Source organism: Abramis brama (genome assembly GCF_963993115.1).
Source record: "Abramis brama genome assembly, chromosome: 23".
Classification (NCBI taxonomy): domain Eukaryota; kingdom Metazoa; phylum Chordata; class Actinopteri; order Cypriniformes; family Leuciscidae; genus Abramis; species Abramis brama.
In genome coordinates this window covers 12,066,644-12,084,157 of record NC_139985.1, presented here as the reverse complement: position 1 = coordinate 12,084,157, position 17,514 = coordinate 12,066,644, and the positions used below count along the sequence as shown (strand labels likewise).

General features: G+C 38.3%; 1 protein-coding gene across 2 annotated transcripts; it reads left to right on the top strand.

The window, feature by feature from the left end:
- The first annotated feature begins 43 nt into the window (after positions 1-43).
- Positions 44-17,326, top strand: kdm5ba (lysine demethylase 5Ba). Of its 2 annotated transcripts, XM_084100671.1 has the most exons (28): positions 44-206; positions 1,238-1,436; positions 2,982-3,059; positions 3,628-3,750; positions 3,948-4,118; positions 4,861-4,989; positions 5,072-5,165; positions 6,081-6,148; positions 6,237-6,395; positions 6,712-6,831; positions 6,922-7,080; positions 7,190-7,371; positions 7,541-7,703; positions 7,797-7,916; positions 8,306-8,500; positions 9,699-9,880; positions 10,008-10,132; positions 10,920-11,070; positions 11,179-11,293; positions 11,375-11,730; positions 12,895-13,033; positions 13,142-13,321; positions 13,426-13,578; positions 14,286-14,699; positions 14,794-14,884; positions 14,980-15,185; positions 16,007-16,276; positions 16,415-17,326. In XM_084100671.1, the coding sequence occupies exons 2-28, from the start codon at positions 1,284-1,286 to the stop codon at positions 16,544-16,546; spliced, it is 4,428 nt and encodes a 1,475-aa protein (XP_083956797.1). In that variant the 5' UTR covers positions 44-206; positions 1,238-1,283; the 3' UTR covers positions 16,547-17,326. The 2 variants fall into 2 exon arrangements, with proteins under 2 accessions (XP_083956797.1, XP_083956798.1); XM_084100672.1 differs by lacking the exon at positions 44-206 and having other exon boundaries at positions 1,113-1,436.
- Positions 17,327-17,514: the final 188 nt, after the last annotated feature.

The following is a 17,514-nucleotide window of genomic DNA, read 5'->3' as shown; positions in this document are numbered from 1 at the left end:
TCTGCCTCGGTAGAATAACTGCGGTTTCCTGCGATAGGCGGATAAGGGAACCGGGGATCGCTGTCCTGCGTTAGGGGGCGACAGCTTCCGAGTTGACGTGCGGTACGTGCTCATAGAAATTGCTCGCATGGAATACTACGTTGGATGTTGATGGACCCTCTGCACAGAGATATGTAAAGACAAAAGTCAATCGCAACGCTAGTACGGTGAGATACTTTCTGTCTTGGCACAATATTTCATTTTCCGCTGAAGGATCATGCATTCCGAAATCGGGTCACGAGACGGTGCAAATGCTCACGGCTTATGTATTCAAGCGGTTTTTGATGTGCTACCTGTACGATGTCACCCCATGCCAAAGATTAATCATGATTTTAGATGGTAATCGGGTGGGGAGAGACTAAATTCATCGTCCCTGGACAACATCTGTTACTTCCGAGTGGGTAACTTGAAAGAGTCCATTTAAAGAAGTAGTTCCGGTGAAAATGAAGCTTTGGTTTATCAATCCGCGCGAGTCACCAAGTCACTTCTCTAATTCAATGGGAACCTACTTCTGCCTTTTGAAAGCACTTCAGAGACGGTTAAACGCATAAATATACAAAAGTTTTCGAGGGGTTCCTCATATTTGTATATAAAGCTTTGTTTTGATCACAGGTTTCATGAGAGTACCATCTGTTACTTAACATGTTTACTTAAGCCTTCGCGAGCAGATAAAGCTAAGAAAAACGCAAACGCGTTTTGAAAATAAAACCTGGATGACTGTTATAGACAGCTACGTGTGCTAGATTTGAAATACAATTGCATGTTTTGTTTGCTATAGCTATTAATTGAAGTAATGTATATATTGTTGTTAATAATAAATTATGTTGAAAATTGTTGACCATTACTAAACTAAAAGCTTTGTTAGTAGGCCTATTGCTCGTTACGTAAAAGGTGCGATAATAAATGATGACCTTTTTCCCCTTCCAATGCAATTTGGAGAATTTAAGCGTACATTTTACAATTTAAAAAACTTATTCATAAAAAATCTGCATTGGTGAGAATGTCGGACAAAGAAAGGAAATCAAGCGTCTCTACTTTTGAAGCGGAAGACGACTAAGCACTGTTACGTCAGCACTCCGTCTGTGTGTACGTTTCCCAAAGTGGATGAGGATGTTAATTGTCGGAGTTCAGGTGTAATCATTCTTTAATATGGCATCTTTTCGAGACTAATTAAAACATTTACTTCAACTTCAAACAGTTTACTGCAGTTTCTACATGTCATCATTTGGATCAAGTTCCCCAGAATGACCCATTCACGACCCAACGAGTTTATTCCACCACCGGAGTGCCCTGTCTTTGAGCCCAGTTGGGAGGAATTTGCCGACCCTTTTGGGTTCATCAACAAAATACGTCCAATTGCAGAAAACACTGGCATCTGCAAGATCCGACCGCCCCCGGTAAGTTTCTTCGACATATAACAGAACTGTCAAATGCAAGCTATCTCTCTGTCGTCTTTTTTACTCGTAGATTGCAGATCCTGAAACACTTTTTCTAAAGACAGGCTTTTTCAACATGGCGGATTGCGGCTCCAGCCATTGCGAACGTTCGTAACGGCGAGTGCGCGTGTACGCGCAGCTACTAGCTATGCGTGAATGCTCGCGTGTGGTTTACTCCTACAGCGACCACAATAACATCACTTGCTTTCCTTTCAAGAGAGTTTTATCATACTATGGCTTATAAGTATCACAACTGTTTTTTGAGCAGATACTTTTAATAAATGGTTGGTTGATGGAAAAATGTTGAGGAACAGAATGTAGTGATTGTTATTGTCTTTCAAAATCAATGTTCGTTAGAATGCATCCACCCAAACAAGAACAATCCTCGATAGTTGAACTTGCAACCTAGGACAAGCATTATATAACTTTTTTACATTTATTTTGAAACATTTTTGCGAAAAACCTGTACTGTTGGTGTAACGTTGAATAAACAAAATGCAACTTCCTCATTTTTTTTTTTTTACATTAACGTCAAAGCATGTGCTTTCAAATATAATCTTTTACTTGGTTATCTGATGTTAAAAGGTGGTGTGAAAGTGTTTGTTTATCATGTTTTTGGTTTATTATTTTTATGTATTAGGTACTATATATTTTTTTCAGTGCTACGGAAACTGTCTTGTCGAAAAATGGCCACTTTTGCTACCAAATAATGTAAAAGCGCTCGTTTGTTAACACATTATTGTCGTTTATTAAATAGTTTAAGCTTTATCTTGAGACAAAATTGTAAAATAAATAAAATATTGCTGAAGTTGTCGGTGGCGTAATTGTTCTTTGCCGTTGTCCTCCATGTTGTGCGAGTTGTGTATTTGCATTTGGCCATTGAAACTGAAATTTGATGTAAATAGCAACGCAAGCGAGAAACTGGATTCGGTTTAGATCGCGTTTTAAACGTTTACAGAACAGTAAAGTTGTTTATTGTCTTGGCTATGTAAATTTATTGTGTTTTGCCTTGTTGTTCACAACTGTTAACACCCTAAAACGGCCTCCGTTGAATCTATCCATCCTAGTATGTTACACTGCTAATATCCTTTTATAACTGATGTATTAGCACATACATATATTTGATCAAATGTTAATAGTTCCAAATTCTTGCCTGTGGACCATTTCACAACTTCAATTGTATTTGGTTTTTTGCGTATGCAGTGCATCATACCGTACCTTATGATGTACAGCAAAATTGGTTCAAGGTGAAGACGAATCAGGGCCTTTTCAAATGAAAACCATCTTGATGTTGATTTGTGTATTAAACCATAATATATATTTTTAATCAACCTGGTCTAGATGAAATGCTATACTACTTTCATATTGTATTTATAAGCGTTATTGTTCAGTACAAAGATGGCATTATGAAAAACCCACATGCAGATATAAACCGAAAGAATGCGAAGTTTTTAACTTGTGTGGCAAATGGTATACATAAAAGCTTAACAATTTTTTTTATGTCAGGGGTGGCAGCCACCATTTGCCTGTGATGTGGACAGACTGCATTTCACACCACGCATTCAGAGGCTCAATGAGTTGGAGGTGAGACCTTTATTTGTCTCCTGTTTGATCAAAATTTTGTATTTGCAGATATGTTCATGTAGCCTTATTAAACCGAAACCTGCAACCAGACATGACCTCTTTTTGGTCTGCCACAATTAAAAGCTCAGGGTTTGGTGTCAACTAAAAAGGTCACTAACAGAAAGGAAAGGTCGCTGGTTTAAAATCACAATAAGACCTCATATTGTTGCCACCAACTCTTTTGATTGCTCTGTGATTTGTTAATCTATTTTTATTTTTAGGATTATTTAATGAATACAATGTTCAAAAGAACAGCATTTATTTGATGTAGAAAATCTTTTGTAACATTATAAATGTTTTTTATTGTCAGTTTTAATTAATTGAATGTGTCCTTTCTGAATACAAATATTAATTTCTTTGAAAATATCATACTGACCCTAAATAATTCTAATATAAATTGTTCTTTTAAATATAAAACGAGTGCAAAAAAAGATGCTTTCTCCTTTGCATACTAAATGCTACTGAAAGAACGAGGACTTCATGTTTGATTTTCTGAAACCATTTTTGTTGTGTTTTTTTTGTTTCATAGGCCCAAACCAGAGTTAAGCTCAATTTCTTGGACCAGATTGCAAAGTTCTGGGAACTGCAGGGATGCACATTGAAAATTCCTCATGTTGAGCGCAAAACCCTGGATTTATATGTTCTTTACAAGGTAGGACTGAGGTTTTGTTATCTCCAGTGCTCATATGCATGGTTTAAAGCGTAGTACGTTGGTTAAGTTTTACAGTTTGCACTTTGCAGGTAATATGGGGTACTAGAGTTGAAAACGCTTATGTATACTTCCTCTGTGGCATTTTTGAAAAGAAAATATATGTAAACATGTCTTTGGTGACCTCTTTCTCCGTCTAGCTGGTCAAAGAAGAGGGTGGCTTTGATGTGGTCTGTAGAGAGCGGAGATGGACCCAGATTGCACTGAAGATGGGCTTTGCTCCCGGCAAAGCAGTTGGCTCTCACCTCCGCTCTCACTATGAGAGGATTCTCTACCCATACTATTTGTTCCAGACAGGAGCTAATCTTATGGTGAGGTCACTAAAGCTCTTGTATAACTTCCCCTTTCCTCTTTTCAGACTTATATCATTCAGTATCCATCCCTTTTCCTGATTAATGTTCTTTATTATTTTGCACACATGACAGCCATTGTCCATGATAATTTTTTGGCAGGGAACCCAACTATCTGAACAGAAAGGGTGTCCCAGTTTATTAAGCATTGTTAAGTGCCCTAGTTTATTTATACACACAGCTATGAAGTGCAGCAAACATATACTTGAGGTTGTGTTCTTGTGTATGTTTTTATAGGGTGTCATTTGTAGTTTGTTTTTACTTTTTAAGTAGTGTCTGGCAGGCTGTTTGTCTGTGTTTTGGTGTTCCTGCGTGATGAGTGGTTAACAGTTTTCTCTGATGTGCATGTTTTTCTGTGCTGTACCCTCGCTCCCCTCCCCCCACCCATAAAGTGGTGTGAATTCATTTGATGAGCCCTGAGCTCTAGGCCCACTCGCCTGCTGCCTTTACCCTATGGTTAATACCCTAGGGGTGATCTGTTTTGCCTCTCACTGTTACTGGCTTTAATAATGTCCACCCTGCTGTCATGTGGCTCTCTGGTTAATTAGATTAGAGTGAAGCCACATGTGCACACTTATAGTGGTGTCATAAATAAAGTACGTTTGCGTTGTTTCCATTTCCATTTTTTATTGTGAATATGTGGCCTGTCACTTGAAGTGGTGCATCGGACATGATGTCGACGTTAAATCTTTTTCTTCAACAGAACTCTCAGAAGCCAACTCTGACAAATGACACCAAAGACAAGGAGTACAAACCCCATGACCTGCCCCAGCGTCAGTCGGTGCAACCAGTAGAAACCTGCACTATTGCCCGCAGAGCTAAACGGACAGAGGTAAAGGGCATTCATACCTTGGACCAGTTGTTCAAACTAGATAGTAATGCCCTTAACTCTGACATTTCGCTTCTCTTCATAGGGTCGCTGTTTTAAATCAGAACCGGGCGAGGTGTGTGAAAACAAACCCAACCTGAGGCGGCGAATGGGCTCTTGTGTGGCAAAATCAGAACCAGGTACAGATCCATATATTTTATTTCTAGTTTTCCACTCAAAAATCACTTTGCATATTTTGAAGTAGGGCTGTCACTAACGATTATTTTGGTAATCGAGTAATCCGATATTTTGTTTTGGTAATAAAAACAGACCTAAGCAAACAATAGCCTTTGAAATGACTTAAAATACATAAATAATAACAATGAGGCAATAATAGTTGTTTCAAATGAAGTATCAAAATCAAGTAATCATATTATAGTTTTATAGAAAAACAATGTTAAAATGCATAATATACATAATATAGAATGGTTTTAATACATTGGGAAGCCTTAGAAAACGGTCTAATAATGCGGTTCATGGATTCTCGTCACGGAATGCGCCACTTCTGGTATTTTGCCGGTTACTCGTCACGGGAAAATTGCAATCGAGGATTTTTTTAAATCGAGTGCTTGAATTTTATCAAGGAATCGTGACAGCCCTATTTTGAAGTTCATCATGGCTTGGTATTAGCATCCATCTATGCTACCATTCAAAAGTTTAGGGCTCAGTGACAGGACATGCTGTTCTTTTTAACTTGGTATTCATTAAAACATCCTGTAAAAACAAACACTGATGATAAGAAATGTTTCTTGACCTCCAATCAGCATATTGGAAGGATTTCTGAAGGATCATGTGACACTGAAGACCGCAGTAATGACTGCTGAAAATTCAGCTCTACCATCACAGGAATTTTAAGTTATTTTAAATAGTAATAATATTTCATGATATTACATGATATTTTATCGTATTTTGATCAAATAAATTCAGCCTTGAGCATGAGAGATTTCTTTTAAAAAGTCATACCGACCCCAAACCTTTGAATGGTAGTGTATTTCCAACTTGTAATCTTACTGCAACGTGAAATTCTGAACTTATTTACTTAACATCTCTTCTAGTCAAAGAAATTCCAGTGCAGGTGAAAGAAGAACCCATTGAGCAACCAGTTGAAGGGGAAAAATCAAAGGTGAGGAAGGAGGTCAGGGGATCATTCACACAACAGAAAGTGTGCACTGCATTTCTTTATGGCAATGTTTGGGGTTTTTTCCCCACAGGTGGAGCAGTACATATGCTTGGTATGTGGGGGTGGAGGTGATGAAGATAGGCTATTGCTTTGTGATGGGTGTGACGACAGCTATCACACCTTCTGTCTGATCCCACCCCTCCACGATGTCCCTAAAGGTGACTGGAGGTGCCCCAAGTGCCTGGCTCAGGTGAGCCACTCCCGACTGTCTACATCTGCAAAATGATGCCATCATGACCATTTTCTTTGTCTTTATCACATAATTGTTTTGTGACCTAATATGATATTGATGAAACTTTGATAACATAAATGCTGTCATATTCTTAGAACCTATATTCATAAATAAATTACAGCTGTTCCTGTTTGCGCTCTCTGCACCCATTGCCTGCTGTCTGTTAGTACATGTGATTTTTTGCTTAGTTGTACGGAATTGTTTAATAGTCGATTGCATTTAGGCTATGCAGTTATAATGCATGTAATCATTGGCTTCTCTGTTCTCACTATAGGAGTGTGGTAAGCCACAGGTGGCGTTTGGCTTTGAGCAGGCCTCCAGAGACTACACCCTCCGCACCTTTGGTGATATGGCTGACTCTTTCAAGTCTGACTACTTTAACATGCCTGTTCACGTATGTCTGTTAAATGACACTTGAGAAACAAATATGATTGCATACCATGTGCTATTGGAATATGAAGTGATCGCCCTTATCGTTTGACAGATGGTTCCCACAGAGCTGGTGGAGAAGGAGTTCTGGCGGCTGGTTAGCACCATAGAGGAGGATGTCACTGTTGAGTATGGGGCTGATATTGCTTCAAAGGATTTCGGAAGTGGCTTTCCTGTTAAGAACGGCACATTTAAGCTCTCGCCAGAGGAGGAGGTACAAAAATAACCTGAAATGCAAAGTTCTTGCTGTCTGTATGCTGAAAGTACAGATCAAAATCTTCAGATCACAAATGCATGTTTCATTATATCATCTTTTTGTTCAGGATTATCTGAGCAGTGGCTGGAACCTCAACAACATGCCAGTGTTGGATGCATCTGTGCTGACTCATGTCACAGCGGACATCTGTGGGATGAAGCTCCCATGGCTTTATGTGGGCATGTGCTTCTCCTCCTTCTGCTGGCACATTGAGGACCACTGGAGCTATTCCATCAACTATCTGCACTGGTAATCCACTCGCACTTTTCACATTGAAAGAAACCCATTTTACATGGTAGATTAAGCACACGTGCTCTTCAGCAATTTGCTGTGCCACCTTGTACGTGCTTTTTTATGCTTCATATGAACACCTACTAGTATAAAACAAACCATGCTCTTTTGTTGTTTTGATCTGCAGGGGAGAGCCAAAGACGTGGTATGGCGCTCCTGGCTATGCCGCCGAGCAGTTGGAGAATGTGATGAGGAGCCTGGCCCCTGAGCTCTTTGAGTCTCAGCCAGACCTGCTCCACCAGCTGGTCACCATCATGAACCCAAATGTGCTCATGGATCATGGAGTACCAGTGAGTGGCCACATATACAATCATAGATGGAGAGTTCTGGACTAAACAAAGACATTAATAGACGTTAATAACATACGATTTTGTCCTCTGTAGATTTACCGTACAAACCAGTGTGCCGGCGAGTTTGTCATTACCTTCCCGAGGGCCTATCACAGTGGATTCAACCAGGGCTTCAACTTTGCAGAGGCAGTCAACTTCTGCACGGCAGACTGGGTAAAAGGCGCTTAACGTTGGCATAAAATAAAAATTCACCCAATCTATTTTGTAAATGCATGTTAATGATCTAATGGCATGCAGAACATCGTACGTTTACACGACAACGATGTACCAAAAACGGACACATTTGTCCTTTTGCATTTTTCGCGTACAGACGACAACATTGTCGAAACGTTCCCCGTTCACACGGATCTGTGAAAATGACTAAAAACAATGTATTCTGCTGCCAGGCCAGTAATTGGCGATGTCACTTTGTAAAGAAAAACTACGCACCTATAGACTGAACACGTAATACACATAGATGCATTATGATTTTAATGTTGGAAAAACATAATTCCATACAAGATATGAATCAAAGTGATCTAAAATACGGTCTTGTGTTTCAGATGCATCTTGGTCGAAAGTGTGTTGAGCACTATCGATCACTCAACAGATACTGTGTTTTCTCCCACGATGAAATGACCTGTAACATTGCCGCCAAGGCAGACAGTCTAGAGTTGGAACTGGCCACTGCTGTCCAGAAGGACATGTGCGCTATGATTCTGGAAGAGAAGATGCTCCGTGAGAAAGCCTATAAGCGGGTGGGTGGCTATTTTAAAGGCAGTGAGCCCATTTAAACTGCTTTAACTTGCACTTGACCCAATTGCGTGCGTGTGTGTGTGTGTGTAAATTCATTTAGAAAATTAAGGCAATATAAGGCTGTTAACAATAAAAATGAACTCCGTATCAACAAAATCCACCTTTCCACTGCAGAGAAAACACATTATTTAGCATGTATTTACACAGACTGTTTAATGAAACAGAGATGGCATTAATGCATTTACACTGAAAAATTATAAATGCATAAATAATGTTATGAGACTAATGTTTGATTTAAAAAAAAAAAAATGTATATACAAATATGATATATTGTAAAAATGCAATGATACTTAAAAATATTAAACTGAACCGGTAGTAAGTGGTGGCAGGTGACTGTCCTAATGAGTGAGTCATGAGTCATTCAGCTGATTTGTTCAAAAGGCTGATTCATTTAAGAATGAAGCAAGTGATTCTCTTTATGAATGAGTCATTGAATCACTGACTCACCCAGTTCATTCAAAAACATTTAATCATTCACACCACTGTGTGTTGCTCTGAGACGGCAATTCGATATTGATTCATTTGAATAAATCAAGTACATGGCAAATTCTAAATTACTATAATACTGAATATAAAAAACTATAATAATAAAAAACTTATAATGATGAAGTTATAACACTTCGCAATTATGTTTCGACTCCAATTCATGTTTATTTCATGCTGTGAGTGACTAGTAGTAAATAGGAAGAGGTGATCTGTTCACATGCCCTTCGCTTTTTCATATAAAAAGTAACAAAGCACAAAGTTTTTGTTTTTGTTTTTTTGGGATGGAAGGCACACTACAAAGCTTTTTTTCATTCATCAACCGAAAACAGCATAGACCGAAAGAACGATTCTTGGGATTTAAGAATTGATATTGGTTCATAAAAATGAGAATCGATTAAAATCAACAAATTTATTTACCCTGCCTATATATATATATATATATATATATATATATATATATATATATATATATATATATATATATATATATATATATATATATATATATAATAAATAAATAAATAAATAAATAAATAAATAAATAAATAAATAAAAAAAATTAAACCTGTAGCTCTGCCTCTGCTCTTTGTTTGCATTCATGGTCGGTCGGTCTGTATTACTAATTGATCCCATTGTGTATTTGCTTTTCTGTAGGGCGTGTGGCACTCCCAGCAGATTGACTATGATGTACTACCAGACGAGGAAAGGCAGTGTGCTAAGTGCCGGACCACCTGTTACCTGTCTGCCATCACCTGTCCCTGTAGCCCCGACCAGCTGGTCTGTCTCCACCATATCCAGGACCTCTGCCCTTGCCCTGCTAGAAGCTACACACTCAAGTATGTGTTTGCAAAAGCATAGGACATTAAAACATGTCATGGGTTTAAAACTCAGAACGATGATTCATATGCAAAAAGTTCTTGCTTTAATTCTACATATTAACCTTTTTGTCTTTTACTTGCTCAGCTATAAATACACACTTGCCGAGCTGAAGCCGTTGTTCCAGGTTTTGACGGCTCGTGCAGAGTCCTATGAAGACTGGGCATCTAAAGTTAACAAGATTTTGAAAGCAGATCAAGACAATAAAAGTGGTAAGTTATTCATTTTAACCATTAATTACACTTAAATGTGTATATATAATTTTGTAATGTCATTATAATATATAACTTTTTTTTATTTAATTATTTATTGAATAGGCTCCATTTTGTGAGAACATTAGAAAAAGTTTGACCCCTGAAGCCAAGCGTTTCTTTTTTGTTACATTGAGAGAAATTGTCTCATTTATGTACGTTCAGAATTTCAGAGCATTTTCCATCTCTAAACATGTATGAATATAGGCAAGGCAAGTTTATTTATATAGCACATTTCATACACAGTGGCAATTCAAAGTGCTTTACATAGAAGAAATTAAAATAATAAAAAGAAATAAGAATAATTAAAACAGTTTAGAAAAATAAAAATAAAGGCACAGTGCTCATTCATTAAATGCATAGCTAAACAGATGTGTTTTGAGTCTGGATTTGAATGCGACTACTGTAGGAGCACGTCTGATCTCCTCTGGAAGCTGGAATATAATAAAAATATATATCTCAAATTGTTTGTAAATGTGTACATTTATTCCAAAAGTGTTAGCTGGCTTGGTGACTTAAGCGAGCTGTGGGCAGTTATTTTTGCTAATTTTTCTCCACCAAAACTGTTGTTGTGATACATTTCAAGCATGTCAGCTACTGTCATTGTGTTTGTTTAGTGAAAGTTTGGTATTATCTAATTGCCTTGTACAAACTTTGCAATTCTGCTATACTGGGATTCTGGGGATTTAAATGCTCTTGTTTTTTTAGTGTCTAAAATAATTAATTTTGTTTTATTTTTTATTATTAGATTTGGAGGAGCTTCGTTCCTTGATAGTAGAAGCAGAGAAGAAGATGTACCCCGAGACTGACCTGCTATGTCACCTGCGTCAAGTCATCCAGAATGCAGATAGGTGTACCTCAATGGCCCAACAACTCCTCAATGGCAAAAGACAGACAAGGTATGTTTATTGCTTCCTCTGATATGTAAAACTATCTGAAGTTCTTGCATTTTAAGTAGTTTTAAATTGATGCAGTTCTGTATCAAATGTGCATATTTTTGTTAATAGGTATCGCTCCGGTGGGGGAAAGTCTCAAAACCAGCTCACTGTGGAGGAACTGAAGACGTTTGTCAATCAGTTGTATGACCTGCCTTGTACCATCCGACAGGCACCTTTCTTAAAGGTAACCAACCACACAACATCCTAAGTGTAATTTTCCTTGTTCCCAGATCTTACATTTTTTTCCCTCGAACCTCTATCTCAGGCTCTTTTGAACCGTGTTGAACAGTTCCAGCAGCAGAGCTTGGATCTCCTTGCAGAGGACATGGCTGGTTCCTCTGCCCTCCAAGGCCTCCTAGATGAAGGCGCAGGCTTGGATGTGGAGTTGCCTCAGCTGGCGGCGTTGAGGCAGAGGCTGGAGCAAGCACGCTGGGTGGAGGCTGTTCAAGAAGCCAGCGATCAGCCGGCCGACCTCAGTCTAGACTGCATGAGGAGGCTCATAGATCAAGGAGTAGGCCTGGCACCGCACTCCTGTGTGGAAAGAACCATGGCCCGTCTGCAGGAGCTGCTCACTGTCTGTGAACACTGGGAAGAAAAGGCCCATAACATGCTCACTGCTAGGTGAACTTAAGTTTGCATTTAAGTGAAATGTTACATTAATTTAAAGGGATAGTTCACCCAAATTTTTTTATTAATTTAACTGTCGTTATTTAATCACCCTCATGTCATTCCAAATACGTGAGACTTTGAGAGATTTCTGCCCCTCCATTGAAAGGCCATTGCATCAAAACTGTTATAAAAAAAAGTTGATAAAGATGTTTTAAAAAGTTCATAAAGAGATTGTAAAAGAAAACCATATAAATGCAGTGGTTTAATTCAAGTCTTCTGAAGAGAGATGATTGCTTTAGGCTATATGAAGAAAATATTTACTTTAGGCTTTTATTCATTATATATGAATAAAGGCCTAAATTAAATCTGTTCATTGTATAAAGCGATTTGCTATAAAAAATTTGGTAGAATGGACTTTTAGCGAAGGACTGAAATCTTTCAGGTTTTAAAAAAAACATTCCTTTTGTGTTTTGAATATAAATGAAAGTCTTATGGGTTTGGAACCAAGACAACACGAGGGTGAGTAAATGATGATAGAATTTTCACTTTTTTTGATCAACATCCCTTTTAGTTTTTCACCACTTTTATCAGCTAGATCTGAGAAGCGAAAGCAGCTTCTGGTGGTTTAAGTTTGGCATTGTGCGTGACCAAATTCATTGTGCAACAAAATGATTTGCAAGTTGTTGTCAATTTTGCTTGCAAATTTTGTTTGCCTATTCCTTTCAATGGCTTATGGCTAATGTAAGTCCTGCACTCCCAACATGCATGTTGTAAAAAAAAACATCTGGTTGAAGTAGTTCTGATTGGGAATAAAAATGTGCAGGGTAGACATTTTGACTTAAAGCTGTTTACTGACTGATAAACTTGGATCAATCTATTGTGACATTGTCTAATGTGACACCTACATTGTCCATACACAACAGTTTGGAGATTTTGTTTAAATGTTTTGAACAAGTCTTATTAAGCAGCTGTTTTCCACATTGATAACAATATTTTTGTGAAATAGAAAGTTCAAAAGAACAGCATTCATTTGAATTGTATATCTTTTGTTACAAATGTGAAAACATTTACTGTCCAATTAACTGTCAATACTATCAGTTTAATGTGTTGTTGCTGAATTGAACCTTTTGATCCTGTAAAATAATGTAGACTCGCTTGTTTTTTGCTCTTTTTCAGGCCTCGTCATAGTATCGAGACTCTTGAGGCAGCTATACAGGAAGTGGACAGCATCCCAGCATACCTTCCCAGCTGTCTTCAGCTCAAAGACTGTGTAAGCAGGGCCAGAGAGTGGATAATGGAAGCAGATTCTCTTCAGGTGTGTCTCACAGGCTTCTGTACTGCTCTATTATTTGTAACCCAAAGATTGGATACATAGAAACTTGTGTAAGTAGTACTCCATCCATTTAAACATTTATTGCTACAGGCTGGAGGCCGTATTCCTGGTCTTGCTACCCTATCTGAACTAGTGTCGAGAGCCAGAGGTATTCCGGTTATGTTGGAACCACTCATTCGACTGGAAAGCTTAGTATCTGAGGTACAGACCTGGAAGGAGAGTGCAGCTAAAACGTTCCTGTTGAGGAACTCATCCTATTCTCTTCTTGAGGTAGATTACTTATTTGCAACCATTCTTATTTTGGATATGAATAACTATATGATTTAAGTCAAATAAGTGGTTTTGTTATTAATTTGTATGTTTGTGTCTTTAAGGTTCTGTGTCCTAGGTGTGAGACTGGAATGCAGAAGTCAAAATCTAAAAAAGCCAAGGATGTCTCATTACCCTGCAAGAAAGTTGAAGTAAAACTGGACTCCCTTTTTGATGTGGAAAAAGCGCTTTCTACGAGCAAAGATACAGCTTCAGCAGTAGGTCACCTTTTAGGTTTTGGTTAGTCTTGCTGACCCTGATATATTGCACTCAAAAATAAAATTAAAATTCAGGATTTCTGCATGTCCTTAAAAGACTTCTTTAATTTAGCTGCACATTCAAAGTGAAAACGCAGCACTTTTGCACATGTGGCACGTGATATCAAGAGTATTTTGCAATCAATGAATGAAGCTATTTTTAATGACCTGTTGATTAATTTACTTTATGGTTTTTATATTGTAAGATGCTGTAGATGGTTGCATATTTTATCTCCCTCATCTGTTTGAAAGAGCAGCTGGAAGCAGTAAAGCATATACATTTCAAAATAAGAGTCCATGTGTATTTAGATTTTACTAGTATCGGCACAATCTTTTTATTGCCTTTCTTTAAACACATTATCATATCAGCAAAATCCAATATTGATCAACCTCTAATTCGTATGTATTGGTATATTAGTAGTACATAAACCAATTTCAATTTGGTTTTGTAGTTGAATGTGTGCTCCAGCCTGTTTAATTACATTTTTTTTAAAATCTGAGATTGTATGGGTTTGTTCTGTATGGGCATGTGGTCTTAATTTTGATTCTAAAAAAAAAAATGCAGAAACCTAGAAAGAGCCATCCTTATTGTTGAGTTCTGACTGTTCACATGTGTGATGATGGACATTTGGGTATCTGCTCAGACTTGCATATTCTTCTCCAAACAGATGGCCACTCTCAGTGACGTACATCAGAAAGAGTTGGATAGCATGTCTATGTTGAGGATCTCAAATGAGTCAAAGTGTCAGTCTTCGCCCAGCTGTTTGGCCCCCACAGTGTGCTTGTGTCACACCGTCCCCGCAGGCCCCATGCTCCAGTGTGAACTTTGTCGAGACGCCTACCACAGCGGCTGTGTGCCGGGGTTTAAGGACATCCAGACAGGCCTACCGTGGTTATGCCCGCTCTGCAAGCGCTCTGAGAAGCCCCCTCTGGATAAGGTGCTTCCACTGCTCGCTTCCTTACAGCGGATTCGGATTCGGCTTCCGGAGGGCGATGCCCTGCGATATGTGATTGAGAGAACGGTGCGCTGGCAGCACAAAGTGCAGCAGGTTTCTCCTCCTACACAGCATCTGAATGGCAAAGTGAGCATAATATTTTTGAATATAATTAGTTTGTAACATAAAAGCATATTTTCAGTTGACTTTATATTTGATTAATTCTATTTATATGATGCAGGCAAGACATATTTCTGGGATTGCATCATCTCAGGCAATGGAAGGGAGCAACAGTTCTTTCTACATGCTGCAGCCCTGCATTCCTCTCAATGGTGAGTCAACCACACCTGAAGTTTTTAAATGCACAGTTACAGAGTGCTTGTAAATGTCTTGATGTAAACATTTGGGATTCTGTCATGTGTTGCAGAACTCAGTGCTGAGTTGGAGGAGCTGTTGGTAGAAGGTCTTCTCCTGCAGGTGACGTTACCGGAGCTTCAACAGCTTTATAGCAGCCTGCTTAACAGGTTTTCACCATCCCAGCACTCCATGCAGAGCAGCGAACATGATCACCAGTATCACATTGCTCAAGACAGAAGTCCACCTCACAGGAGTCCCCCGCACAGCAAAGCACAGGTGGGAGAACTCTCAACTTGCTTACTAATCCTTCAATAGCATTTGCTTTGTAGCATTGTAAATTCCTATGATTTAGACCCAAACTTTTTTGTAAAGCCAACCCCTTTGACTTTAATTATTTACTTGAAGTTAATATTTCAATGAACAACACATTTACATGCTTATGGTTCTCTGATGTTGGTTAATGGTCATATGACATGCAGGTAAACGAAAGTTGTCACAACTGACTTTGTATGCTCCAATTTTGACTTTTTGCCATAATTATGACCTTTAGCAGATATCAAGCCATAATTAAGATAAACATTTGAGATGGACATGGTTACAAAAGTTGAAGTTTTGTCATAATAGTCTGTCATAACTGACTTATGTTACACTTATTTCAGAACTATTTATTTAATTAATTATATATTTTTTATAATTTATTTAATTATTAGCTTTTCATCAACAATGGCAATGGGTTCAGTGTGAATAGTCCAAAAATGCAAATTAAATGATAAATAAACTTGAATGTCCTTCAGTACTGAAAAGTATTTCTAAAAAGTTTAATGTAATTCTAAAATGTTTTTATTAACATTTGTCCTATGTTTATATGCTTAGTGTTTTGTTGTTAGCATAGCAAGACACTAACGTCATACAATAAGTCAATTACAAATCGAGTCTCTTGAGTGCTGTTCGTGTGAACTGCTGCTAATGTAGAGTGTTCCAAATCAGTCACTTACGAGGTTACTTCCATAATTGTTGGAATGCTGTCTTGCGAGAAAGCTCACTAGGTTTCAGAACTGATCTTTTGACTGATTTTGATTTGAATTGCTTCCATCTAGGATGTGGTTCCAGAGATCAAGAAGGAATCCGAGAAGGTTGAGAAGAACAGCAAACGGCGTCTAGAGAAGGAGAACGTGGAAGGTCAGCACAGAGACAAGATAAAAAAGCCCAAGAAAAAGAAGCCCAAAATGAACAAAGAAAGGAGAAGAGAGGAGAAACGAACCACCTCCCCTGCCAACTCCCTTTCTGACCCATCATATTCAGACGACTCTGAGGAGGATTGGTCTGTGTGCTCGGCAAAGCGATGCCAACAGCCAGAAGGAAACGAGGTTAGCTCTAGCATAGTTGGAAGTGCTTGGTTTTGTTTTCTAATCCAGTGCATCATTCTTGCCAATATATTTGGGTTTTGTTTTTGTGTGACTCTTGCCTGCATGAATATTTAATGTTTTTTGGGGTCTTCCTCATAGGTAAACTGGGTCCAGTGTGATGGCAGCTGTAACCAGTGGTTCCACCAGATTTGTGTGGGAGTGTCTGCTGAGCAGGCTGAGAATGAGGACTACATCTGCGTCAGCTGCGCTATAAACGATTTGACAGAATGAGGACCAAAATCATGTTTTTTCAAAGGATAGTCAAAAGGCTCCCCGTTTTGCACATAAGTTACAGCACCAAGAATGCACCAGAGATCATCCTTTTATTGATTCCCGCTTCCCTTCTGCTCCCTTGGTGCTACTGCCTTCTTGATAGGACTGTTAACAAAAATCTGTATGATTATCCGCTTTTTGTTTTGTATTTTTGAAGATTTCCTTCTATAACATTTTTTTTTTCTTCTTCTCTAGAGAACGTGATGCATAGATGTACCTCAGGGGTTTCCATCCCATAAATACAAAACGATGGGGAACTTCAGCTTCCCCAAATGTATTTGTTCATATTTATTGTTTGGTTTTTTTCTTTCCCCAGTCACCTTTAGAGAATTTCTAACATGAAATTATCAATCTGGGCTATTTACACCAAATAATATTAATTGGACTAAACAAAATGGTCTAAAATTATTTTTGGAACCCGCTGTTTTGGTACATGTGTCTAATAATATAAAATATTATTTATTTATCCCAGCAATAAGTTGGCTGGTTACCCTGATTTTCAGTAGCTTGAGATCTGCTCCGATCTGTTGCTTGATGCATTAGAAGTGTTGTACAGAATCCTAATGTAGGTTGTCAGACAAAAGAGATGTAGCAGGCTGAAGAAAAAACTGTGTGAAATATACTTTGTGATGTATAATGTGGCTTTCTTTAAAACTCAAAACAGATCTTTCCGATGTTAATTCAGTTGTGGAATAAAATGGTTTGTTCTCACCTATAAATACTTACCTACTTCTGTTATCATGAACCTTTCTTGTCATTATTTGTGTGCAACTTCTGTGTGGAATAGCAGCACAAATCAATCACATTGATGCTTCGTACTGAGCATCAGGTGGCGACAAAGTAAAAAAAAAAAAAAAAAGTCGGTTCAGTGTAGTTGTTCAACCTCCATTCCTGTGGATGGAGCCATTATGGTCATGATAGCGCCA

Excerpts from the sequence above, each read along its gene's own strand:
- kdm5ba (XM_084100671.1), top strand. The coding sequence starts at position 1,284 with ATGACCCATTCACGACCCAACGAGTTTATTCCACCACCGGAGTGCCCT. Across the intron at positions 6,149-6,236 it reads TTGAAGGGGAAAAATCAAAG|GTGGAGCAGTACATATGCTT; the intron begins GTGAGGAAGGAG and ends TTTTCCCCACAG. Across the intron at positions 7,081-7,189 it reads AGCTCTCGCCAGAGGAGGAG|GATTATCTGAGCAGTGGCTG; the intron begins GTACAAAAATAA and ends CTTTTTGTTCAG.